Source organism: Lepidochelys kempii, chromosome 8, assembly GCF_965140285.1.
Source record: "Lepidochelys kempii isolate rLepKem1 chromosome 8, rLepKem1.hap1, whole genome shotgun sequence".
Taxonomy (NCBI): Eukaryota; Metazoa; Chordata; order Testudines; family Cheloniidae; genus Lepidochelys; species Lepidochelys kempii.
In genome coordinates this window covers 66,137,730-66,165,288 of record NC_136387.1, presented here as the reverse complement: position 1 = coordinate 66,165,288, position 27,559 = coordinate 66,137,730, and the positions used below count along the sequence as shown (strand labels likewise).

The window sequence follows — 27,559 nt, the reverse complement described above, 5'->3', positions numbered from 1 at the left end:
AGAAATCCTGATGGCTTTTAATGAATCTGTTCCTGTGCATAAAAATAAACTTTCTGCAGTGAGAAAATACAGAATATTAGCAATGAAATAGTAATCGTATTATTGTATGAGCTTTTGCACTTCTGACAGGCACTGGTTAAATTTTTAACCCTTCTTAAATCTTTAGGGTTCCAGATTAGATGATCAAAGATGTGCTCCACCATCAACTGCCACAAAAGGACCAACTGTACCTGATGAAGATTTCTTCAGCCTTATTTTGAGATCACAGGCCAAGAGAATGGATGAACAGAGAGTCCCTTTACCCTCGAGTACAAAGAGACCAAATCCTATCAAAGACTTTTAGAAAGAGAAGCCTGGTTGGAATTTCAACTATAGAACAAAGATTAGGGGATCAGATTGTACTGTAATTTTCAACAAAGAGTCTATCACTTTCCTTTGTTTGCAGGGAAAACAATAATATACCTTTAAAGGAAAATGGGTTTTGTAGCACTAACAACATTTGGATATTCCGTTCAAAGTGTATTAGTTTTACTTTTTTAAAATAGTGCTAGTAAACTGACAGTTGTACACTCTTGTGATCAGTGTTCTGCAAAAGGTACAGTCTACAGTTACTACTACTGCTAGAGATTAACTGTATGTCAAGTTTAAATGAGTCACTGAGTACTTTAGATAGTTAAAAGAAAGTGGATAGCATTGTTATCAATAAGATGTAGTGTTTAAGGTACTCTGCTTCATTGATTAAAACACTACAAGTTTATAGCAGTTTAAATTAACAGTAATACAATTTTCATAGTTATATATGTCCTTTTAAAAAAAATTTTTATACCAGTTTTTTTTTTTAAACCCACAAACTGAGGAATAAATTACCTCTGATTGTTCTCATTTGTGTGCCTGGAATCTACTGAAAATCTAACGGGGATTGGGAAAAGTCGTTCTCTGCAGAACTCAGGTCAGTAAAAGTCTTGTTATGATGAGCTATCTTGGTACCTGAATTCAGAAAAAGACCATTTCCTATTTAGCTTAGGACACAGTTTCTATTCAAAGTTATCTCCTAAACATCAAGATTGCTGGTTTCTCATAGCTCAAATTGAACATATCACACCTTGGCCACTTTTTTCTTAAAAAGCTGCTTTATTTAAATTCAAAAATAAGCTCTTGCTTTACAACCAGGCTTGGTTTACTTTGAAATACATACAGTTGGCTAGTTCTCCATCACAAGACTTATAAACCGTTTCATGGGGGTAGCATTGATCCATAAGGAGCAAAAATCTGAACGATGAGAATTCACTTGGAATCCAGTCTTCTGGATTAAGGGACAAGCCACAGGTAGTGTCACTTGCCAACTGGCATTGATAAATTACTGTTTCTTTAATTGCTGCACTTTCACCTCCACTGGGGTTCCATTGCATCAGGAAGATAAAACCAGGGACCTAAGGGGTTTCTGGAAGATCTTCAGTAGTAGGCTGCTGACTTTGTTCCTGCAATGAGAAGGTTAAAATGTTTATTAAACAGCAAATGGATCCTGCAGTTCAAAACATTCAACTCTCCTCCCAAAACAATGTCATTACTCCAGTGAAGTGACCACCGTATCAGTACAGGGGCCCCATGGATAATGCATTTTTGAGCCATGTTAGATGGCACATTTTATTTGTTTTGCAAAATAGAAATTGATGTACTGGGTTAGATCAGAGGCTTCAAAACAATCCACAAATCCCACCTCGACAGCTCTAGAATAACCTGCTCATCACAAAGTAGCTGGAATTATGCTCTGAAACAGTTTTTAATCCTGTTGAATAACTGCTGGTGTCTATCTATAAATCCTCTTGCCTCCTAATTTCTGCAACTCACTGTCACTAGATTATGTAGCACAAAACCCATTCCCTGTTTAGCACTGAAGTTAGTTTCATTGTGTCCCCTTAATATTACAATAAGGGCCACAGTTATAGCTCCTGGCTCCAAAGAGCTTACTTTTGTATTGTAAGAGAGCAAACCACACATTTTTAGAAAGGGGGCATGGCAACACCCTCTATAAGAGTCAGTCAACTAGAAAGGGAAACTATCTGTCCCCCTTCTATTTCTAGATGAAGTGACCACAAATATATACAGTAGTCTAAAGGCTGTACCACTGGCTTATAATATGGCACTGTATTGTTTCTAGAACATTCTGAGCTGCAAAACAGGCTAATTCCACCCAACTTTTTTCTTGACAGCAGTATATGAGGAGTTCAAATTATGCCTTTTAACGTGATAGCTAACATTTGTCAGTTTTATCTATTGTGCTGTTACCCCTTTCCCTGAGTTTGTTAGGTTCCAGAGACATTGGGTTTGCCTAAGTATTTTGTGGTATCTGCAGATTTTCTCAACTTCGTTACCCCCTTTTTCATATGTTAAATACAAAGAGTAATAGAGAACCTTGCTGCGCCCCACATAACATTTCACAATGCTGAAAACTGGCCTATCCAAATCTTAGCCAATACTTGGCCCTCTTCCCATGACAAAGTTGCCCTAGTAACCTCCTGTAAAGGACTTTATCAAATGTTCTCTGAAAGTCAAAATAAATTATACTAAAGTGGATGCGTTTAAATCTAACCAATTTTGATCTTGTTTTGCATGTGTAGTTATAGTAATTTCCCTATAGATGAGTGGGTGAATTTTTTTGCCTGAGGGCCACATCTGGGTATGGAAATTGTACAGCAGGCCATGAATGCCCACAAAAATGGGGGTTGGGCTGTGGGCTCCACCTGGGGGGTACAAACTCTGGGCTGGGACATAGGGAGGGTTTGGCATGCAGGAGTGGGATCAAGGCTAGGTCAGGGTGCAGGTTCTGCACGCTGCCCATCTGCAGGTGCAGCTCCCAGTGGTGGGGAACTGCAGCCAAGGGGAATTACAGAGCTGGTGCTTGGGGTGGGGGCAACATGTGGAGCCCCCTGGCTGCCCCTATGCATAGGAACCGGAGGGGAGACATGTCCACCATGCCTCTGGGAGCAGTGTGGAAAGCCCTCAACTTTGCTCACGAGTAGGTGCTTGAGGGCCAGATTAAAAGTTCTAGTTCTCCCTGCTGTAGATTGAGTCTCATCCGCATTAATCTACATACTGCCTTTTCATATAGGAATTTATTGTGTCTGAACACCTGGAGGGGGACAAAACACTGGTTTTTCAGATAACTGCTCTGGAGAGAGCACTTAAAGTGCACTACCTTTTTAAACATGAAAATTATAAAAACCTATACAATTAAGTTAAATAGCAAAAATTAAATTGTTCTAGGCTTAGCTATAATAGGTATTAAAACGCACAATTTTTAACATACACTGGATGCTACCTTGTAATGCTCTTCTCTTTGTGGATCTGGTATATCACCGGCTGGCAGAACTTCAGGACTGCTGCTGCCATTTTGAAGTCTCATGTGAGCATCTCCTCTGTCATAAGGTCCTCTACTGAGGGGACTAACATTCCCTCTGTAACTGGCATCTGAATCACCTGCACTATAATGTATTTGTTCCCGGGGCTGTCTGTCACTTGGAGGAAGTGAAGGAGATGGTTGCTGCTCAGGACTTTTAAAATCTCTTAATGTAGCAAGTGATTTTCCTGCATCATAGCACAAACCCTAAAGAGAAGACACTGTCTCCTTAAGTATTCACTTTTGCAAACTGCCGTTTTCTTCTTACTTTCTACAGAGATACGTCAATAGCTCTGCATTTCAACACAATAGTGTGTAAAGGGAAAACTTCAGTATATGATTTACCATTCTCTCATGAGCTTTCCTACCTTAGAAAGTTACTCTTAAATTGACAAAGTGGTTTTTTAAAAGTACACAATTTCATTACTTTGGAACAGTTTAGGAACAAACTTCATGTGTCTGAACAAATTTACCTATTTTTGTTACAACCCCTAAGATTACTGTAATTGAAAGATTTTAAAAAATGGGATGGTAAACCTGAAAGTATTTTTTTCAAATCAATGGGACTTCACAGTGGCCTGCTCTCCACTAGTCGGTCAGTATGAGCATGAGCTGGTTGGAGGGTGGGTATGTTTTTTGGTGCAAGCCTCTCCAACACTCCCTGCTAATTCTAGCTCTGTCCTCTCAAGTACAAAGTGCCAGTTTCTGCAGAGGTTCTATTACGTGGTCCAACCAGAGCTGGTGTGAAACTAAACCCATTTTCATTGTAGTTTTAGTTATTTTCCTGAAGACTGATTTGCAATTATGTTGCAAATCAACATGTTTTAGTCAAGACAAGCCATTAGTGTATCTATACACAATGTAATTTCAAACTATATAGTTCTTAATGTTTATATTTTATGATAAATTTTTTTTTTACTTAATTTATGGTAAGCTCTATTTGGATGGGGATTGAAAAGCAGCATTTAAAAATTGTTTTAAATAGAACTACCTTAAATGTGCTAGTCTCCCATCTAGTTTACTTCAGCTGACTGTGGCAAACACAACCCTCAAACTATGCTATAGAAGAAGTTACATTTGAGCCTAAATCAAATCTGTGATACCAGCACAAAGTGGGTCATTACCTGGCCCTGAAGGGCTGGGTCACACACAGCATTTCAGTGCTTACCCAGGACAGGTTTTAAGAGAACCAAGTTTTATTTTGAAATTCTAGTTGAAACATTCTGGAACTTTATGTATTTAATCTCTACCTTCAAAACAAAAGTAAAAGTTTAAATTTGAGAGGGAGGGGGGCCCAAAGACCATGAACTGGAAGCTAAATTTCACCTGTGTAAAAAATGTACACAGTTTGCATTAGTTCAGAGCAAGTTCTTGGCCATTTAAAAGACAGCAATAGGATTATTATCCTTATTTAACAGATGTGGAAACTGGAGAACCTCCAAATCTGTAATGGTAACAGGCTCCACTATAAAAACAGCTCTGAGAAGTACAGCTTGTCAGTACTCCTAGATATTATCAGATGGAATCTAAAAGCACAGGTGCCTGCGTATGGGGACCTATGTCCAACAAAGTAGTGTTGATTTTGGCTCAAAATGAGCTCACTCATATAGTTTGGTTTAGGAAGATTAGATTTATCATCAGTAAATGTCAAACATCAATTTCACTACAAACTGATGAAAAAGTATTTCCATCAATAATTGAAATTTACACATAGGCAAAGGAAGAAAATGCTGCTTGAGAACCTATATAAGGCTATTTTGACATGTTTATTTGTCTTAATGATTATAAAACTAACTTTAAATCTCAAGGTCTGTCAATCAAGAATTGTCTGACATTCCCATAACTTCCCACAACTGTGAAAATTTAAACTGATCATGAAAAAAGATAACTTCAGATATTGATTATTTTTAATCAAATTCTGCCAAGCCTACATCTAGTTCAGTGATTGTAACTGTAAAAATATAAACACAAAGGAAAAGCACACATGAATCAAAATTTAGACAAAACTTACAGCAGAGTTCAAAGATTCTTTAGTTTCCTCTGTGCCTTCCATTAATTGAGGTGGACTGCCCTTTTCCATCTTTTCAAGATCTCCTGTTTTATCAATTGAGTTTTGCTTATTTGTTTTCTCCTTTTTTGAGCTACAACTTGCTTGAGGTTCACAATTCTTTTCAGACTCTTGTTCAACTCCAAGCGTGCGCAGTTTATGTTTTTCAGGTGCAATCTCTTTATCACGGTTTTGATCTGCATTGGTTTTCACTCTAAAAATAGTTTGATCTTGAGACACAGGGTGCAATCTACACTGTAAAATAGATAATCTGTGTTATTCGGACAATTAATTGGATATATTAAGTGATTTAACCTGAGCAGGCAGCCTAAGACCTGCTGGTATTTTATGCAGTGGTCTAAGTTATCAGACTGAGAAGCAGGACTCCCCAAACCTATGAAGAATATCATAATTTGCATTTTTTGAAGAGTGTGAATAAATCTCTAATTTCAGGAAATGTTCATGAACTGAACTTGTTTCATGTACAATACACATTAAATCTGACATACAATTTACAGATTGGTCTAAATTCTTTTTTTCCAGTTCCTTTCATTTGCAATCCTCATTCATAGGCTGACTTGGGAGTGAACTCAGAAACCACATATGAAGAGTTATTTAGATCTACAGATACTGAAATCTTGCTAAGGTTTCAACTTTCAAAAACTTTTAAGCCACTTCAGCTCATTATCATTAAATAAGGTTAATACTCCATGGTGTTTGTTCTTTCAGAATTCTATATATTACCAGAAATATTAATTTACATACCATCCTTTCATATAGGAATTTATTCTCTCTGAACATCTGTAGGGGAACGGAATTAAGGTGTTTTTTCAGATGACCGGGTAACTGCTCTAGAGGAGCACTTAGTTAAACTACACCATCTTTTTAAACATGAAAAATCTGTACAGTTAAGTTAAATAGCAAATAGGCTTAGCTTGAATAGCTATTAAAATGCTCAATTGTTAATGTACATTAGATGGTACCTTGTGATGCTCTTCTCTTCGTGCATTTAGTGTACCACCTGGCAGCAGAACTTCAGAGCTTCTGTTGCCATTTTGAAGTCTCATGTGATCATCTCTTCTGTCATGAGGTTCTCCAGTGAGGGAACCAACATTCCTTCTGTAATTGGCATCTGAATCACCTGCACTATAATGTATTTGTTCCTGTTGTTGTCTGTCACTTGGAGGAAGTGAAGGAGATGGTTTCCGCTCAGGACCTGTTAAATGTATTAGTGTAGCAACTGATCTTCCTGCACCATAGCAGAAACCCTAAAGAAAAAACACTGTCTCCTTAAGTATAACAGACATTCACTTTCACAACTTGTATGGTTTTCTTCTTTTTCTACAGAGATACTTTTACATCTCTACATTTCCACACAATAGTGTTTAAAGGGAAAATTTCAGTGTATGATTTATCATTTTCTCAAGAGCTTTCCTACTTTAAAAAATTACTCAAGTTGACAAAGTGGTTTTTAAAAAGTACACAATTTCATTACTTTGGAATAGAGTTTAGGAACAAAGTTAAATTGATGCATCTGAACAAATTTACCTACTTTTGTTACAACCCTTAAGGTTACTAAAAAAAATATTTTCAGATTTTTACTGTCTCATTTTTTAAAGTCAATGGGAATTCACAATGTCCTGCTCTCCAATAGTCGGTCTGTATGGGTATGAGCTGGCTGCAGTATTGGTATGTTTTTTGGTGCAAGCCTCCGCAACACTACCTGCTAATTCTAGCTCAGTCCTCAAATACAAAGTACCACTTTCTGCAGAGGTTCTATTATGTGGTCCAACCAGAGCTGGTGAGAAACTAAACCCATTTTCATTTATCATGCAGCCTGGGATTTTGAACTATTTTAAATCAAATAATTTTTGTGCTTATACCAGTTGAGAAATAATCTTTAAAAATATAACAGCTTTTTTTTTTTTTTGCACTTTTATAGTTAACATATCTTGAATATGGAGAAAAATTCACATTGCTATGTTTTAAGTCAGGAGATCAACAAATAAATCACAGAAAAAATAAAATATCCAAGAAATAACAACTTTAAAATTTTAGCCTCAATGTTACCAAACTGTTATTGAGATCTATATACACAAATGCTTCTAAAACTTTAGATCAGTGATTTTTTTTGCTTTTAGTAATCTTGTGTATCATGGATATTTGAACTATTCATTTTGTTTTAGGTTTCACTAATGTGATCGAGAACATATACTGACCAGAACCGCCACAGCTAGGATGATTAACACTGGAATCTGTAGCATCATTGGTATCTCCTTCATAAGGGCTTTAATAAATTCACCAATTCCTTGCCCAATATGTTTCAATGGTTCTGTTACAAAATTGGTAAATGTAACAGCCAATGCCTAAAATAAGAAATAGTAACAAGACATGAGGATTCTTCTTCAGTTTCCAAATACAAAATGGAAGGGTGAATGGTTTCTTTACGAACTGCATATACCTTTGTTGGGGGGACTAGCCAAATGGGATTTACTAGTATTGTTTCATAGTACTTCTGACAAGGATCATCCTGGAATGTCCATGAACTTCTAAACCATTCTACAGTTAAAAGAAAGCAAAAGTAATACAAATATATGCAAATGTATTTTATAATGATGTAATTAAGCATTAGGTGGCATTTACATTTTATATCCAATAGAAAAATTCACTGAAATTTTTCATGCCTGGTTTCAGCTCAGAAGTTAATTATATTTTTTAAAAAGTCATCAATCTAGTTGAAAATTAAAGTTATCCAAGCAAAGAAGAGGGCTGGGGGAAGAAAAACTTTTCTTAACATTAAATCCTTCCTAGCCCTCTTTTAGACTTCAACACTTGGCACTAAATAGTCCTGAAAGAGGAAATGAGGTCTGCCAATTTTTACATTGTCTAAAGCAGTGGTTCCCAAACTTGTTCTGCCGCTTGTGCAGGGAAAGCCCCTGGCGGGCCAGGCCCGTTTGTTTACCTGCTGCGTTCGCAGGTTCGGCTGATCACGGCTCCCAGTGTCCGCTGTTAGCTGCTCCAGGCCAATGGGAGCTGCTGGAAGCGTCGCAGGCCGAGGGACATACTGGCTGCCACTCCCAGCAACTCCCATTGGCCTGGAGCAGCGAACCGCGGCCACTGGGAGCCGTGATCAGCCGAACCTGCGGACCCGGCAGGTAAATAAACCGGCGTGGGCTGCCAGGGGCTTTCCCTGCACAAGCAGCAGAACAAGTTTGGGAACCACTGATCTAAAGAGATGATGAAATATCTGGCACATGTTGCACACTGTCACTGGAGTTTGGGACATTTTCAGGTGTTATTTCTTGCATATCCGTGCTGAACTGGGATTTGTGAGGGGTGCTTTAAAATGTAGTTTGTAGTTTTGTAATTGTTAGAAGGTTGGCTCTGTCTTCAGCCAGCTACTGGGTAAGGGTGATAGTGGAGGAGCATAAGTGTACAAGAAGGTAGCATTTGCCTAGTTCAGTACCTTAACGCAGTGGTTCCCAAAGTTGGGTCCCTGTAGTTCTGTGAGTCCACCCTGGGTTCTGCAGAGGTCGGTCCCCGAGTCAAAGCTGAAACATGCTGGAACGGTGTTCCAGAACTTTTGTCACACAGAGGATACCATTTTGTCCTCTGCTCACTGTGACCTCACACACACTATGCATGAAAGGTCATGCTGGACCGGGGAGTTCCCATGCAGGCGCAGGTGTTTCTGTAGTACCTAGTTTGCATTGGCACAGCCCTGTTTGAAAGAGGACTACATTAACCAAACTAGGCATCTTTTAGTTTGCACCAGCAGTAGCCATGCAGGGCAGTTAGTGTATAACACTTTGATGCGCTCTAAATTCTGACCCTTATAGTCTGTACTGTAGCACAATGTACACATACCCCTAGTCTCCGTATTAGTTTCCTACATGTTTTCAGGTGCAATTCCAGGGGTTGATAATTATCTTTTAAACTTTACATTATCTGCAACCAAACTTTCACCCTCACTCCACAATAACAATTCAGATCTCTTAGAGGCTACTGATGTTTGTTACTGAACTCCCCAGGACAAGTGGCAAGGCTATGGAGTGCATTTTCCTCCCCTTAGTAATCCATCACTGCTGTGCCTAGCAAGTTGCAGAGCTGGATGGACGCTGCTTTATTCCTAACAAAAAGATATGGTTGCTAACATTTCTGTAGGCAGCAAAAGTAATTCTTTCTTGCTATCCATCATGGATGGTTTTACAAAAGTGTATGCAATATTTTAAACTTGTAAGGTTTCTCAAGATAAATAAGCTCAGCCATTTACTATGTAAAGTAACTGGATGCATGCTGCAAAAATATCTAGTTATAGTTTGAAATAAAGAGAATATTTTTGTATGATTGTGTTGGTGAGTTACTGCAGCCCATGTATTCACATAGAGTGATATAACTGGAGTATAGAAAAGTGGAATCCAAGCCAAGAGGATTTTCCTTTCCTTAGTTTAAGATACTGTATACTGAACCGTACAGGACAGCTGTGGAACTTTCATGGGACAGAGAGAGATATTTCAGACACAGATTCTACTAGTCAGTGCAAGGAGAAGTTTAAACGCAGGAGGAGGTGACATACCATAAAATAGCTTGTGATAAGCCTGTATCTAATAATTTTAAAGACCCAATACAATAGCATGCTAATTATGTGTTAGATAAAGCAGTGGCTGGCTTACCTAGTTATATGATAAGAGAATTTGTAATGCAAGATTAGTAAAAAATGAAATAAAAAAGCTACTTCTAGGGTGATGCCAGCACTGGCTTGTGTCTCATTTAATCATGGTTTGCTAGTTTTTCTTTAGATAAAAAGTATTAGAAGGGAAACGTAACTACAAACATCTCACCAAAAAGACTCTCACTCCAGTCCAGCTTCTCATCACATACTTTGTCATAATTTCCCATTTTGGCCACTTCAGCTTGATGCTGTGCAAAGGCTATCTGCAACAGAACCAGAATTAACCTTTGTAAAAGCGGTTTACACTGAATAAAAGACTATTATTTTAACTTTCTGCCATCAACCAAAAAGTTGCCTAAAATGTATTAAAAATAAAAGAATCTGCAAATGCAAAACACCACAGCAAATCAAATTCAGCAAAAGCCTATGATTCCTGAATAGGGAGAATAATAATAATTTTTAGCTAGTCAAAAGGCACTGACTGCTTCCTTCACAATAAGGAAGCGTTAGTTAAATATAACACAATTTCTGAAACTGGGCCAAACACTCACCACCCACACCAATATTACTGGATTAAGAGGCAGGTACAGAAAGAACTGAAACACCAAGAACTTCTTACCATTTTCAGAAACAAAACCAGGCACATTTCTATTGTTTCCAGAGAAACAATCAGTTTTTTAAATTATTTTCAAATTTGAGATGTTAACACTGCTCACATAATTATAGTTACAGTAAAAACTGTAACTCTGAAAGAAAGTCCCCCTAAGCTCCTGCATAAAGCAATGGGTTACCATACTGGATTGCAACACCGAAGTTGGTGAAACTGCATTTTGGGGTTTCTGGAGTGTTCTGCAGAATGTACACTTCATTAAAAAAAGTTTCTAGCTCCTCTGGCTGCAAGAGATCCTTCTACTGTAAATAACTTTAATCTGGATGAAAGGTACATACACTGAATGAAATTTCTATTTGTGATTATATGACCATGAATTTTACAAAACCATTATTTGGTATTACAACATTGGGGGGTTGGTGAAGATAGCACAAAGGATTCTGAGATAATAGTGTCACAGAAGGAAAGTAAGTTGCAGAAGCAAAAAAGGTTGAGAACCCATATTCTACTACATCTGGCTACACACGATAAAATAAGTTATAAACTAATTTAAGCTCCCAATTGTACCCAACATGCAGCACTGTTCTAGCAGAAAGATTTGTCAATGCATGCAGCATTCGGTTGGCTCAGTTCAAAATAAGCAACATCCTAATTGAGGCAGCTATATCTTCAAAAAGACATTACCCCAACAATATTTCTGAACGGAAGTGTACTAATCATACTTGTGCTAATTTTCATTGCAGTTTTAGTCTGCAACAATCCATACAATATTTCAATAAACGCAGTTTATTTTGAGATCTACCCTTTGTTGCTACATGTGATCAAATATAAGATTTTCAAAGTGTTATGGATATTAGCTACTTGAAATAATGGATACAATGCATAGTTTATTTTAAGAGAGATCAACAAAAGATTACTGAACATTGGTAGAAAGTGGACTGTGTTTTTCACCGTAGAATTAAACTCGTAATAAATAATAATAGTAGTACCCACTAAGTAATGGGCACTATTAGGGAATAAAAATATATTTTCTCTTTACTTCCACCCTCCTTTGGATCTATGGAAGGCCCCTCTACTGGTCAATTATCTGCAACATAGATTATACAGAAAATATGGAGACCCGTAACACATGTGAAAGAGCAGTGAAACACTTCTATGGAGAGGAGTCTGCAGCAAGCAGTAACCCTATTCATTTAGTGTGCTTTTCAAAGTATCCTTATAGCAAATTTGTTCCTTTCATAGGTCAACATAAATGGAAAAGTAGTTTATTTTCTTAACTGACTTCACTTCAAAGAGTTTCATTACATTATTTTTAACTCTAGATTGGTGCAAAGAATTTTATTAGACATTAATTTAAAGGGATAGTTTAAGAGTGAAAAAAGTGTCAACTGCCCTGACTAGCCCAATTTTTGTGGTCTTATAACCATATTTTCCAATTTTAAAAATGTTTTTCTCCCTCTGCTGATGTGTAAAAGACCACATAAAATCCCAGAGAAATTGACTATACAGGGAAACATGCATAAAATGAACAAACTGGACAATGGGAGAATTTCCCTCTCCGATGAAGTGAGCTGTAGCTCATGAAAGCCTATGCTCAAATAAATTTGTTAATCTCTAAGGTGCCACAAGTACTCCTTTTCTTTTTCCTCTCCCTCAAACCTCTATTATAATAAATGTAGATGTAATTTGTAACAAGAGCAGGTAAAAATCTTTTGAATAAAGTGTAATTTTTAAATTGATGGGGTACCTCTAAAATGCGCATCTGCATGAGACTTTTCTTGACCAAAGACGCCAAAGCACATCAGAGATCGGACCATTTTGTTTTAAATTGACCTAACGATAAACTAAACTCTCAAAATCATATTAAGGATCAAAGCCTCATACCTGGGCAGAGCCGAAGTAAATGTGCTTTGTGCGGGGATTTTTAGGTAGGAGCTGAAGAAATAGAATCCTTACCCTAACACAACCCAAGGTACAATCGGCTGCTCTATGACAATTACTGAAGCTCTGGGCTTTAGCAGCAGCTGCTGTATAGTATACACCCACTATATAAGGTTTTAGCCAGTGAATCAATGTAGTACTCAGATCAATTAGCCACTTCCTAAATCCCTCCCACCATGATGCTTTGGAGAGTCACATACAGTCTTCAAATCCTCTGTAGTGGAATTATGATGGCGCCACTGCCTTTTGAACTCTGTGTTCCATTGCAGCGAGGAGAAGCAAGGATTTTAATCTAAATGTCATAATTTGTGCAATCTGAAGTCTCCATTACAGTATTCACTTTGGCAAACAAAAATAATCCCCAAACTCTCTGGATTATCATGGTTTAAAAGTTTACTATTAAAAAACAGAGCCAGGATTTCTGATTAATTTACCTTATATAAGTAGATCCAGTTCCATCCACAACTGATGAGAAAACTGATGAATAAAATGCGTTTTACCTGAGTACACCAACCAATGTGTGTCCATAGCTCAGTAGCTACAGTTACTGTAATGCACACCAAACACAAGAGTACCTGAAAAGGAAATGAGAGGGGAAAAGTCATGAACCAGATTTGGAGTTTTTCAAGCCTATTGCCAGTAAAATGAGAGAATTACAAACTTCTCTTTTTCAGCTTCATTTACCTAACTAGCTTGAAGACTAAGCTTGATAAGTTTATGGAGGGGATGGTACAATGAGACTGCCTACAATGGAATGTAGCCCATTTGAAACTGCTAGCAGCAAACATCTCCAACGGCCAGTGATGGGACACTAGATGGGGAGGGCTCTGAGTTACTGCAGATAATTCTTTCCCAGGTATCAGGCTGGTGGGTCTTGCCCACATGCTCAGGGTATAACTGATCACCATATTTGGGGTCAGGAAGGAATTTTCCCCTGGGTCAGATTGGCAGAGACCATGGGATTTTTTTGCACAGGTCACTTGCAGGTTTAAAATAGCAGATTCTCTGTAACCCGAAGTCTTTAAATTATGATTTGAGGACTTCAATAACTCAGCGAGATGTTAGGGGTCTATTACAGGAGTGGGTGGGTTAGATTCTGTGGCCTGAAATGTGCAGGTCAGACTAGATGATCATGATGGTCTCTTTTGACCTTAATGTCTACGTGTCTATGAGTTTAATTTAAAAGAAAAAAGAAAAAAGAGCAGAACAGCACTTTGAAAAACCAGGCCCCACAGGAAATGATACAAGCTGTCAGGGACCAATGTGGAATTTGCTAAAATGAAATTGCTGGATCTGGACACTACAGTGGATTTATATTGTAAAGGGGAAAGTGATGAGAGGATGAGAACAGGAATGAATGAGGAAAAAAAGAAAAAGGCACTGAGAAAGGAATGGATAGATGCCTTATGGGACTGAACAAAAAGGAAGGAACATCAGAAGGAACAGAAATCTTGAGAAAACAGGGAACAGATCCAATTCATCCAAATACATTCATGTTACGAGACTGTTGCCTCTTTTTCAGAGCACATCCTCTGCACTGTGGGAAAAGGAATTTTTTTCCTGACTTTAAAGGTCATTCCATCATATCGTCACAAGATCTTTTATATTTGCACAAAATCTCTCACTATTTTCAATTACATTTAACATTTTCAGTGTGATGGAATTGTTACAATGGCAAAGTACAAGAGTTAAAAAAAAAAAATCAGTGCTGGAGCAGCAAAATGTCTGGTGGTTATTAACAGATAATCACCACTCCAGCATCTGCAGCAGGGCAGTGAGGCAAACCTATTCTGCCAGTGGTTTAAGCAGAATAAGAAAGCAGCAGCAAGACTCCTCTATGGGACTTTGCAGGGGGAAAAAGAGAGGCATCGCAGGAAAAGACCATTGAAGAGGGAGGTTAAAGCACCACCGGGACATGATGAGTGGGATAAAGAATAATTAACGATCCAATACATGGATTTTTATTTTAAATTTATGGTTTATTAATTCACCACAGACCTTTAGTGGAATTATACCTCTCTATTCATGATTAACTCAAAATCTACATTTTAAAATTTCATATATGATTAAATCTAAAGATACAGAACTACTAAAAGTGGCAACATTTAAACTAATATTTCTCCTCTCTCACCAGGAGCAAGCACATTATATAGCTCAATCCCAAGGGCTGCATCAACAGAGTCCAAACTACTGCCCCTAAAGGTGTGTCTGAAACCCTATAGCTTAAGATCCAATATCTGGACCTGGAAATCTAGGACTAAGAAAGATGCCCAACTCAATGGGCCAATCCACATACAGATCCAAAAGATGGAGAATAAAGAGAAACAACTGTGAGGCCAAGTGATAATTTCAAGCAGAAAAAAGTTATAAGAAAAAGGTAGGAGGAAAAACAAAGTTAAAGATGCCTAATTTGGGCAGATATGTCATCTTCACCTGCTGAGATGGAAGAAGTGAGGAATGCTCAGGCAGCACTTTAGGAGGAGAAGAGCATCATAAATTTAATTTATTTTGATCCCCATCTACTGGTAGAAGGCTATACTCAGCGACTGGGCTGGCCTATTAAAGAACACTGGAGAATAAAAAAGTACAGAGAATCCCTTTTTTCTTACCATAAGCAAATTATATGGATCAACTCCAAAAGTGTCCTCAAACCTCCATTTCCAAACTTCATAATCATGATGTTTAAAATTAATCAGAATATCACTAACTGCATCATCCAAAGCGCCTGATTTCCAGTCCTCCTCATTCAGAAATCTGTTGATCGCCAAAAGAGCCTGACTTGTAAGGATGATCTCAGCATCATAATGCACATCACCAATGTTTTCATCAGGCTAAATGAAAGCAACACAAAACAACAGTTAAACAGTCGACCTGCAATACGAAATCTATCAGAAAGACAAAAGTATGGAGAATTACCTGATTTTCCTCAAACCTGCAGTATACCTCATCTATGCAAAGAGACCCATATTACCATATGGAGTCCTAAGGATGAGCCCTAATTATGCATGGTCATAAGTATCTTTCTGTATGGGTCAGTCTGCAAGATCAGAGTCACATTTGCTATCTGCAAAAAGAAAAGGAGTACTTGTGGCACCTTAGAGACTAACCAATTTATTTGAGCATAAGCTTTCATGAGCTACAGCTCACTTGCATCCGATGAAGTGAGCTGTAGCTCACGAAAGCTTATGCTCAAATAAATTGGTTAGTCTCTAAGGTGCCACAAGTACTCCTTTTCTTTTTGCGAATACAGACTAACACGGCTGTTACTCTGAAACATGTTAAATAATGTTTTATTAGGATTTCAAAATACCTCTCCACTTGCAGGTATTAACAGCTAATCTATTCTCAAACAGACTAGAAAGTCCAATTTGTAGCTGGAAGGATTGAGAGAGAAAAATGGCATTGTTCACTGGTGAATACTTTAGTACAAAAAGGCAGAAGCGCTCACTGCTCCTTAAGAAACGTTATCATGTGCTTCTTTCTGGTAATGCTTGGTGACTTTGCACTCCATATGATTTTATGAAAATATGATAATAAGGGTGAATATAATGTCACTAGAATATGCTTTATACAAAAGGTCTCTTGTAAGGTATCATTACAAAGTTTATAACCTATTGAGTATTGTCATTCTATTTGTATAAATGTATCATTCTTGTACCTGAAACTAGAAATACGAAATATAACTCTGAGGTCCTATTGTAATTATGCAAAGTGTGGCCATTAATGGTAGTTTGGAATCTTGATGGCTCCCATTAACCAGGACAATTGACTATGTTGGCTTTGTTTACTTGCAACCCTTCCTGTGAGTCAGGCCAGGAAGAATGAAGCCTTGGGGTCTCACAGGACATGTGACCATGTCACTTGGTACTGGAATCCATCTTAAACTTGGTGCTTTTTCATTTAGAAAGAGGGGTGGGGACCCAGAGAAACAAAAGATTCCCGCCTGGTGCCAAAGCTATATAAGGGGGGTAGAACAGAACAAAGGAGGCTACAGAAATCCCCTAGCTACCACCTGAGCTGGAACAAGGGCTGTACCAGGGGAAAGACTGGGCCCAGACTAAAAAGGAATCTCGTCTTTGAAAGAAGCTTATTGGAACATCTCTGAGGATCAGATTGATCTGTAATCAGTTTCTTAATGTACGAGGCTTAGACTTGGGTGTTTTTGTTTTATTTTTCTTGGTAACTTACTTTGTTCTGTCTGTTATTACTTGGAACCACTTAAATCCTACTTTTTATACTTAATAAAATCACTTTTTGCTTATAAATTAACCCAAAGTAAGTAATTAATTCCTGGGGAAGCAAACAGCTGTGCATCTCTCTCTATCAGTGTTATAGAGGGCGGACAATTTATGAGTTTACCCTGTATAAGCTTTATACAGAGTAAAACGGATTTATTTGGGGTTTGGATCCCATTGGGAGCTGGGTGCCAGAGACAGGAGCACTTCTTAAACTGTTTTTAGTTAAGTCCGCAGCTTTTGGGGGACATGGTTCAGACCTGGGTCTGTGTTTGTAGCAGGCTAGCGTGTCTGGCTCAACAAGACAGGGTACTGAAGTCCCAAGCTGGCAGGAAAAATGGGCTCAGAGGTAGTCTCAGCACTTCAGGTGGCAGTCTCAGGGGGTCTCTGTGACCCAACCCGTCACAATGCTGTTAACTGATTGTTTTGCTTATACTTAAGAAAAAATTCTCTCTCTGCCTCAGAAGAAGGTAAAAGTTACATCCAAAAACATCAAAATGAAATGATCACTAATTGAGTGACCTTGTTTTATGCAAGCTCCTGTAAACAAGTGAGTTAATGTCCTGGAATTGTCAAACGACAAAAAGACTGAACAGAACTTGTCTCTTAAACCGCAGGGAGCATGTGCATTGTCTCAGCAGTGGCTGCATCATAGCAGTGGCTGCATCATATCAGTGGACTGATACATAAGTATTCTGAACGTCAATCATCTCCTTTTGAATACTTTATAAATTATGTCGGCTATATTCTCTTCTCCATATGGCAAATCTTGCTCACATCTCCACAGGTGTAGAGGGCTCTCTGTTCATTGAAAGGCTTCAGTTCTGTTTCCAAACAGGAGGGCAGCACTTAGGAAGGCTGCATGGGGAGTGCACACCTTCAATTAGCATGCAGCCCAGCTTCATGTGGGCTCCCTCTGCAGCTGTGGACAAACTGGGCACGAGAGGGCTAGGGTTGCAGGTACATTATTTTACTGTACGTATTTTAATTTAATGTAGCGTAATTTAATCTGTAAAATGTCTTTTCACTATGATTCCCTTTATCTTATTTGTCTTAGTTTGGAGTAACTGGAATACTTAAATCACCATGTAGTTTTGATTTGTAATAATGAAAAATATATACAGTAGCAGTTAAAATTCTACCATATTTTCACTAACATTTGAATACTCACAAGGCCAAGTCTTCCAGCTTCAATTAAAATCTTATTCAAGTATCTCCTAAAAACATGAATGCTATGGCTTTCACTTAACTTGGTCTTCTCTTTCTTCTCATACTCTTCAATCTGGAGCAATAAAGCAAATTCTAAATTACAATCTTCCACTCATGACTCATTAGTTAAGCAAAGGATGAATACAGTTTCCAGTGAATGAAACAAGTTCCTATAGCCTAATATAAACTTGTTACCGCTAATGTATCACATAAAATCATAGTAAAGTACTTAAGAACAACAGTTGGCACGCTACTTTCCATGGCACTTGTTTCAAAGTCATAAATGTTGTAGACTTTTAATCCTCTGATGATGTGGTCTGAATCTTAACCTCAGTATATCCCTTGGACTAGAAAAACTAAATATTTGTTCATCCCTCAATAGTCTGAAGTTTAAATCAGAAGAAAATCTGTATCCGTTTAGTTATAAAAATCAGTTATGTATTAAGTGAGATCTAAAAGGGCACAGCACAGAACTCTCAACCTGGGGTGAGATGGGTTGGGGAAGCATTTACATGGCCAACGTGGCTTTAAGCCATATTTGCAATTCCTGATGATCCTGAGCTACTCTGGATGGAAAGGCTCCCCGCATAATTTAGACAGCCCTGTGAGCTAGCCTAAGTTACAGCAGTCTTCTGGGGCTGCCCTAAGGGCTGCAACGTTGCCTAGAACCTCCACAAGCCTATGTGTTGTGACCCTGCTCCTGACAAACCGCTCACACCACTAGTCCTCTCCCCATTTTTCATATTACACACAGACACAGTGAAAGAGAGGTAGCTCAATTTTCCTTATTTTTAGTCAGTTTAACTTTTTAGTTCCCATAACTAACAATGCTCCAACTGTTTAGTTGCCAGCACTGATGGGAAGAAGATTTAATTCCAACCAAAAAATCTATTCTCCCATTAAAGTTTAAAATTTCATGTACATATTTCTATTAGGATTGTCAAAGTGTGTGTGTGTTCTGGGCTTTGTTTTGTTTTTTTAAAATAGGGCAATCACACACAAAGCATACATTTTGAGTGTTGCTTTCCTGTCAATACCTTTCTAAAATAAGCAAAAATACAACAGACAGTACATGGATATCCAGAGACGTAGCAGATGAGTCAAATTAAAACGCTGAAATATCAAATATGACTGCACAAAAAATTAATTGAATGGCTTTAATCAGCACCCCATCCCCCCCCCCAAAAAACAGACTGATCCTCTGCTAATTCACCTTTTCCAAGCAAACATTTCTGATGATTATAGAAAAACATGTAAATGATGTAAAAAGATAGGAAATATTTTAGATTTCCTGATAGTGTTCTGAATGAATATAAAGCTATAAGCCAACCTTCTGAATTAAGGATTCTAATTTCCTATGGCACTCTGATACTGCTGCAATGCTTGGCAAGTTCATAACAGCATCTGGTACCTCCCTCTCCTCAGAGTCGTCATAATTTACCTGCAGATAAAGAAAAAAATATTCATATTATAGTTCTAGGCAAGATTTTGGTTAATGCAGGCTGATGTTATCTTTTAATCAATCAGGTCATCTTATCCAATACAACAAAATGTAAAAAGAAAAGAAGCCTAACTGAAGAATTGAAACCAACTGAATTTTAGTCCACACAGCCTTCCTATAAATCCCCTCAAACAAGAGCAGCAGAGACATGCTGAAAAAAGAGCAGATGGATGGGGTCGCAGGATAATCCTCTGTGATGTGTTCTGCCTCCCACTGAAGTAAGTAGCAAAACTCCCACTGACTTTAATACAAGTAGGAGCTCAGATTCTCCAATGCTTGACACACTTGCCAATATTACTTTAATTAAAAGGAATTTCACTGTAAAAATTTAAAGGCAAAATGGCAAATGTCCCCAAGATGTATATTCAGAATAGCATCCTTGATTAAATACCATATTAGCTTACTAACGGCAGTTTGTATAAATATTTTCTGAAGTATTCGGATTACATTATACACTTTACAACATGAAGCTTCCCCAAACATAATTTTTCATGCCCAAAGAAATCTCTCATTTCTCAGTGTAAAGTAGCAGCAAAACATATTGCTGTTTCGTGTAAATCCAATGTCCTTGTTTGGAAACAGACTTACCCCCTCCAGTGGAAAAACATAGCCCTGGTCTACACTACGAGTGTAGGTTGAATTTAGCAGTGTTAGATCAATTTCACCCTGCACCCATCCACACAACGAAGCCATTTTTGTCGACTTAACGGGCTCTTAAAATCGATTTCTGTACTCCTCCCCAACGAGGAGATTAGTGCTGAAATCAACATTGCCGGGTCGAATTTGGGTTAGTGTGGATGCAATTCGATGGTATTGGCCCCTGGGAGCTATCGCAGACTGCTCCATTGTGACCGCTCTGGACAGCACTCTCAACTCAGATGCACTGGCCAGATAGACAGGAAAATCCCCGCAAACTTTGGAATTTCATTTCCTGTTTGGCCAGTGTGACAAGCTGATCAGCACAGGTGACCATGCAGATGTCCTCAGCAGAGGTGACCATGGAGTCCCAGAATCGCAAGAGAGACCCAGCATGGACTGAATGGGAAGTACTTGATCTGATTGCTGTATGGGGAGACGAATCCGTGCTATCAGAACTCCGTTCCAAAAGACAAAATGCCAAAATATTTGAAAAAATCTCCAAGGGCACCAAGGACAGAGGCTATAACAGGGACCTGCAGCAGTGCCATGTGAAACTTAAGGAGCTTAGGCAAGCCTACCAAAAAACCCAAGAGGCAAACGCCCGCTCGGGGTCGGAGCTCCAGACATGCCGTTTCTATGATGAGCTGCATGCAATTCTAGGGGGTGTCCTACCACTGCCCCACCCCTGTACATGGACTCCTGCAAGGGGGGAGTCTCACGCAACAGGGATGAGGATTTTGGGGACGAGGAAGATGATGATGATGAGGAGGGGGAGGTTGAACATAGAACACACCAGGCAAGCGGAGAAATCATTCTCCCCGACAGCCAGGAACTGTTTATCACCATGATCCAATACCTTCCCAACTCGGGCTCCCGGACCTTGAAGGCGGAAAAGGCAGCTCTGGTGAGTGTACCTTTGTAAATACAATACACGGTTTAAAAGCAAGCATGTTTAATGATTACTTTGCCCTGAAGATTTGGGATGCATTCACAGCCAGTACAGCTACTGGCAAAAAGTCTGTTAACATGTCTGAGGGTGGGGCAGAAATCCTCCAGGGACATTATTAAGGGGACATTCAGAGGTGGCTGTTCCTGCTGGGCTGTTTGCCTGTGGCTGAAAAGAAATTAGCCCTGCTGTTAGCCACGTGGTGGGAGGGAGGGATGAAGCGATCATTCCAGAGAATTGGGTATGTGTGTGTGTGTGTGTGGGGGGGGTTAGTGCTGCATGTTAGTGCTAACCCGAAAACATCAGCCCCTCCTTTTAAATGGCCAATGTGTCTTTTTCAATTTTACTCTCCCTTTTTTTCCTCCCACAGCTGCAAATGTTTCAACGCTGCGACTAGCATCTCCGTCCCAGAGGCTAGCGCAGATAAGAAGGCGAAAAAAACGCACTCACGACGAAATGTTCTCTGAGCTCATGCAGTCCACCCAAACTGAAAGAGCTCAGCAGAACGCGTGGAGGCAGACAATGGCAGAGTCCAGGAAAGCACAAAATGAATGCGAGGACAGGAGGGACACATGAGAGGACAGGTGGCGGGAGCAACAGGAGAGGCGGCGGGATCAAGAGGAAAGTTAGCAGCAGCATGATGAGAGGAGGCAGGATACAATTCTTAGGCTACTGGAGGAGCAAACTGATATGCTCCGGCGTACGGCTGAGGTGCAGGAAAGGCAAAGACCACCACTGAAGCTTTTGTGTAATCAACTGCCGTCCTCCCCAAGTTCCATAGCCTCCTCGCTCAGATGCCCAAGAACATGCCGGGGGGGCGCACGCACGCTCCGGGCACCCAACCACTCCACCCCAGAGGACTGCCCAAGCAACAGAAGACTGGCATTCAATAAGTTTTGAAGTACAGTGGGACCCTGTCCTTCCCTCCTACCCCACCCCTCCCAGGCTACCTGGGCAGTTATCCCCCTATTTGCGTGATGAATTAATAAAGAATGCATGAATTTGAAACAATGACTTTATTGCCTCTGCAAGCGGTGATCGAAGGGGGGAAGGGAGGGCGGTTGGCTTACAGGGAAGTAGAATGAACCAAGGGGGCAGGTTTTCATCCAGGAGAAACAAACAGAACTGCCACACTGTAGCCTGGTCAGCCATGAAACTGTTTTTCAAAGCTTCTCTGATGTGCAGCACGCCCTGCTGTGCTCTTCTAACCCCCTTGGTGTCTGGCTGCGCGTAATCAGTGGCCAGGCGATTTGCCTCAACTTCCCATCCCGCCGTAAACGTCTCTCCCTTACTCTCACAGATATTGTGGAGCACACAGCAAACAGTAATAACAATGGGAATATTGGTTTCGCTGAGGTCTAAGCGAGTCAGTAAACTTCACCAGCGCGCTTTTAAATGTCCAAACGCACATTCTACCAGCATTCTGCACTTGCTCAGCCTATAGTTGAACAGCTCCTGACTACTGTCCAAGGTGCCTGTGTATGGCTTCATAAGCCATGGCATTAAGGGGTAGGCTGGGTCCCCAAGGATAACTATAGACATTTCAACATCCCCAACGGTTATTTTCTGGTCTGGAAAGTAAGTCCCTTGCTGCAGCTGTTCATACAGACCAGAGTTCCTGAAGATGTAAGCGTCATGTACCTTTCCTGGCCACCCCAAGTTGATGTTGGTGAAATGTCCCTTGTGATTCACCAGTGCTTGCAGCACCATTGAAAAGTACCCCTTTCGGTTCATGTACTGACTGCCTTGGTGCTCCAAGAGAGGGATATGTGTTCCGTCTATCGCCTCACCAGTTAGGGAATCCCACTGCAGCAAAGCCATCCACTGTAATCTGAACATTTCCCAGAGTCACTTCCCTTGATAGAAGCAGCTCAGTGATTGCGTTGGCTACTTGGATCACAGCAGCCCGCACAATAGATTTGCCCACTCCAAATTGATTCCCGACTGACCGATAGCTGTCTAGTGTTGCAAGCTTCCAGAGGCCTATCGCCAGTCACTTGTGAACTGTGAAGGCTGCTCTCATCTTGGTATTCTTGCGCTTCAGGGCAGGGGAAAAAAAGCGACAAAGTTCCATGAAAGTGCCCTTATGCATGCGAAAGTTTCGCAGCCACTGGGAATATCCCAGACCTGCAACACTATGTGGTCCCACCAGTCTGTGCTTGTTTCACAGGCCCAGAATCGGCGTTCCATGGCATGAGCCTGCCCCATTGCCACCAAGATGGCCAAATTGCCAGGGCCCGTGCTTTGAGAGAAATCTATGTCCATGTCCTCATCACTCTCATCACCGTGCAGCCATCGCCTCCTTGCCTGCTTTTGCCGGTTCTGGTTCTGCATATACTGCATGATAATGTGCAAGGTGTTTACAATGCTCATAACTGCCGCGGTGATCTGAGCAGGCTCCTGCACACACCATACACGGCAAGCATGGAGAGCAGAGTGGCAGCGGAAGCGGTCATTCAATGACGATGGTTTGCAGACCTACTGCACCGTCTACTGCCAGGACACAACAGCTGAGCGGGCTGCACGCTTGCTGTGTTATGGCGAGACGAGCAGCTGAGCAGAGTTGCAGCGGAAGCAGCCCTGTGAGACCACCAGGAGAGCAGAGCTGTAGCGGAAGTGGTGGCTGACGACGTGACGGTGGATTCATGAGAGCAGGAGAGCAGAGTTGTAGTGGAAGTGGGAGCCCATGAGAGACAACATGGAGAAATCTGCTATTGAGACAAAAGCAGGAGAGCAGAGTGGCAGCGGAAGCGGTGGTTCGATGACGACGGTTACAAGTCCTACTGCACCGTCTGCTGAAAGCAGTATGGCACCCGCACAGAAAAAAGGTGCAAAATGATTGTCTGCTGTTGCTTTCACGGAGGGAGGGGTGACTGACGACATGTACCCAAAACCACCCGCGACAATGTTTTTGCCTCATCAGGCATTGAGAGCTTAACCCAGGATTCCACTGGGTGGCAGAGACTACGGGAACTGTAGCATAGCTACCCACAATGCAACACTCTGAAAGTCGACACTAGCCTTGGTACTGTGGACGCACTCCACCGACCTAATGTGCTTAGTGGAGACACACACAATCAACTGTATAAAACTGCTTTCTAAAAATCAACTTCTATAAATTCGACCTAATTTTGTAGTGTAGACATACCCATAGAGATCAGGAGGAGGAAAACTTTGCAGAGATTTGCTGAGATTATTCTATCATAAGTAACAGAGATGAAACAGACAAGGTTGTTCGGCCCTACCAAAACCCAGAGATCCCACCCCTCACTGGCCCCTTCCAACTCTTCTGTTCCTGCCTGCAAACTTGGTTCCAATGAAGTGTCTGCCTCAAACTGAGTTTTTTGGGAAATTTCAACTAAAACAGTTGCCCCATTTCTGAGAATGAGGCTAGGGAAAAATATGTTGTTTTACCCCTGTTAAGTCCTGACATCCTGTTCTCTGAGATCCCCTAGTGAACCCATGCTCTGGAGCAGGGACTTGAAATTTGGCAGGGAGGTGTCCTTTGTGTCTGTGAAGTACCTTTTGCTGTGCCCATGAAAATCCACCCCAATTTGGCCAAGTTATAAGATGTTGAAAAATCACAGTTAGCACATGCTCAGCACACTTGCTAGAACTTTGCAGCTAAATCCCCCAAAGCTTCCTTTCTCAGTGGGCATGCTCCAGCCAGGGCATTTGCAATAGTCAGCTGTTGCAGGCTGGGCTGGGCACCAGAACTGAGAATAGCGGTCCTGTGGAAAAAAACAGTACGTAATCATGAGCATAATGCATACTCATAATGGTGCTGAATTAATCATGTTCTTCTGACATACATTCTTATGAGTAATATACAGAGACACAGACTCTTTTTTTAACCTTGGCAGGTCTTCTCATTGTTCCTGAAGCTGCATCATAATTGAGCATATCTGTGGGGTCAATCCATTCATCACCTTGAATTTCACCACTTCCTGTCATGAGAGCTGCACACAGTATCAAGGGAACCAGCATCCTGAGTACAACAACAAAATCCACAAATTTGATTAAAACTGCAAACTGCGGTTAGAAGTTGAATAATGTTATAAGACATCAACCTTTTCCCAAAGTAGTGTATAAACTTGTTTCCTATAAAACAGATTTGTCTAAATAACTGTTTTGGCCAAAAGAAAATAACTAATAATTTATACTGAGCATTCAACAGTGTTATCTCACCACAATGTTCTAACAGGTAAGAATTACTGGCTAAAAACACAGAGATTAGCATACATAAGAGTCCAAATTTGACAGATACAGGCAAAGAGTGTTAAAAAAAAATCAATACATTTTACTTAATTTATGGAATACAAAACTCCCTTTGACTTCAATGGGAGCAGGATTCGGACCATTATCAGTGAGCAAATATATGGATGAAGTCACAATAACTGAGAAAGGACTAAGATTCTACTGGAGTCCAGCTCAAAATATCTGCATTTAAATCCAGATGTCTCCTTATTTGTTAAAACATGGATTCAGCTGTATCACGAAGCTTTGTCTGATCCTGCAAACTCCAACTCTCATAAATGAACTTCACTCACTTAAGAAGCCTTGTTTTCAATAAGACTATTGCTATGAATAAGACTCTGCAGGATTGAACCCCAATTTTGCCTAGTTTTTCTCCTTAATTATATGGCATTGGCTTTACCCATGTTCTTTCAATGATTATGACATGAACATAGGAAAAAATCTATATTTTCACCTTGCCAACTACATAGATTTAACAAGATTTTTGGTTTTAAAGTAAAAGTGTTTCATTCAAGTGAATGAAAAAGATCCAACATTCACCATTTCCTTTTGTAAATATTAGTATTTCTAATAATTTAAAATCTTAATAAATTGCACCTTGTACAGTATGTATAACATATTGTAAATTTTGCATTAAACACATATTAAAAGGTAACAGGATATCCTACATAACCTCCTACAAAAGAAAGCACTCTGAAGATTAAATTAAGCCAATAAATGCTGATTTATGATCAGACCTTTATTTACTGAACAATGGCACAATATAGATCCCAGAGACCTGCAAGAGGATCCATATGCTTGGATAAAATTGCACGATTGCAACAACAATTTGTTAAAGTAAATTATCAAAAGGATTAAAATGTTACAAATCCTATTGAACAGAAAAATACTAGAAAGTCTCATAACTACACATTTTGAACAGTATCCATATATTTTCACTTTTCCAAATTCTAACCATGATAAGCACATCAAAGTGAGAAGTCAAGTAGTGAGAGTGGGATTTTTATCTTATAAATATACATGTGTAAAATAACTGGTTATGGATAAATATTGGTTGTACTATTATCCGTATAGTGTCTTTGTGTGCCAATTTCTATCTACATTTGCTACTACTAATTAAGAAAACCTATTACTGAACAACAGACAAAGAACAAAACAGGAACGTCACTTATAACTGTTAAAATCTGGAAGGAAATAAAGCCTCCCCCTATTAGTCTTTTGATGAATCCAGCCACATTCTGCAAACAAGGTTAAGCCTAGGACTTGAGTTGTGCTACATCCAGCTACCCTCTTGTGCATGCTACAAATTGTAACCGTGTTGTAGCACCACCTAGTGGGTTAGTTTCCTGCAGTGCCACGGCCTTCAGGGAATCCCCCCCCCCCAAATCTCCCCACGCAGGGAGCCCCACCACCACCACCCACGGGAGCCTCCAAATCCCACAACCCCCGGCCAGGGAACCATCCCCCTGACTCCGAGTCCCACTAGCCAGAGACCCGCCCCCAGCAACCCCCAACATGGGAGCCTCCCCCCCGGATCCCACAACCCCCGCGAGGGAGCCCCCCGCCCTCGAGGCGCAACCGCCCTCCACAACCCACCCCCCGCCCCCAACCAAGGAGCCAGCCCCTCCCCTCGACTCCCCGAATCCCACAACCCCCCGCGAGGGAGCCCCCACATACGCCCCAACCCCCTACAAATCCTCCCCAAATCCCCGCGGCGACGGCCCCGCCAGCCCGCCCAGCGAGCGCCCCAGCCCACCTGCCCTCTCCCTCGCTCGGCCCCCGGCCCCGCTCCGGCAGCCTCGAGCCAGGCCCAGCTCCCGCTCCGAGCCCTCCCCAGCCCCCCTGCCAGCGAAGAGTGAACCGAGCGGGTCAGCCTAGCCGCACGGAGAAGACGGGATCCCAATCCATGCGCTCGGCGCTCCTCTCCATCCGGGACAGAAACGACGCGGGCGGCAACGGAAACCAAGCTAAACAGGCCCTTCAAAACGGCGGGCCGCGGGCGGGCAATGTAGGACACGTCTCAAGCCTGACCTGAAAATACCATTTGCCTCCTTGCTGAAGCGAACAGCAAGGGTGCCATTACAGGGGCTTGCAGCATAACTACT

The 27,559-nt window shown here is 40.6% G+C and overlaps 2 protein-coding genes across 16 annotated transcripts in view; one reads left to right on the top strand and one right to left on the bottom strand.

Moving 5' to 3' along the window:
• The window catches only part of GPSM2 (G protein signaling modulator 2), a 64,484-nt gene extending 56,480 nt beyond the window's left edge, over positions 1–8,004 (top strand). For 10 of the 11 annotated variants that reach the window (XM_073356806.1, XM_073356808.2, XM_073356804.2 and 7 more), the window contains one exon: positions 167–8,004. In XM_073356806.1, the coding sequence (XP_073212907.1) occupies positions 167–343 (177 nt within the window). In that variant the 3' untranslated portion in view covers positions 344–8,004. The remainder of the gene's footprint in view (positions 1–166) is intronic. The other variant, XR_012160345.1, reaches the window with a different exon arrangement.
• Positions 1,112–27,354, bottom strand: CLCC1 (chloride channel CLIC like 1). Of its 5 annotated transcripts, none has more exons than XM_073356814.2 (13): positions 27,211–27,354; positions 25,041–25,185; positions 19,442–19,552; positions 18,074–18,184; positions 15,277–15,498; positions 13,102–13,242; positions 10,286–10,379; positions 7,906–8,003; positions 7,664–7,810; positions 6,428–6,712; positions 5,409–5,699; positions 3,308–3,604; positions 1,112–1,478 (listed from the first exon to the last, which is right to left on the bottom strand). In XM_073356814.2, exons 2-13 carry the CDS (start codon positions 25,182–25,184, stop codon positions 1,431–1,433), a joined length of 1,989 nt encoding a protein of 662 aa, XP_073212915.1. In that variant the 5' UTR covers position 25,185; positions 27,211–27,354; the 3' UTR covers positions 1,112–1,430. The 5 variants fall into 5 exon arrangements, with proteins under 5 accessions (XP_073212915.1, XP_073212917.1, XP_073212916.1 ...); XM_073356816.2 differs by having other exon boundaries at positions 3,320–3,604; positions 27,211–27,352; XM_073356815.2 differs by having other exon boundaries at positions 25,053–25,185; positions 27,211–27,352.
• Between the last annotated feature and the right edge of the window lie 205 nt (positions 27,355–27,559).

Coding starts and splice junctions, on each gene's coding strand:
- CLCC1 (XM_073356814.2), bottom strand. CDS start 25,184: ATGCTGGTTCCCTTGATACTGTGTGCAGCTCTCATGACAGGAAGTGGT. Junction 18,185..19,441: donor TAGAATCCTTAATTCAGAAG/GTTGGCTTATAG, acceptor TTATTGCTCCAG/ATTGAAGAGTATGAGAAGAA. Junction 6,713..7,663: donor TCCTAGCTGTGGCGGTTCTG/GTCAGTATATGT, acceptor TTTTTTCTTTAG/GGTTTCTGCTATGGTGCAGG.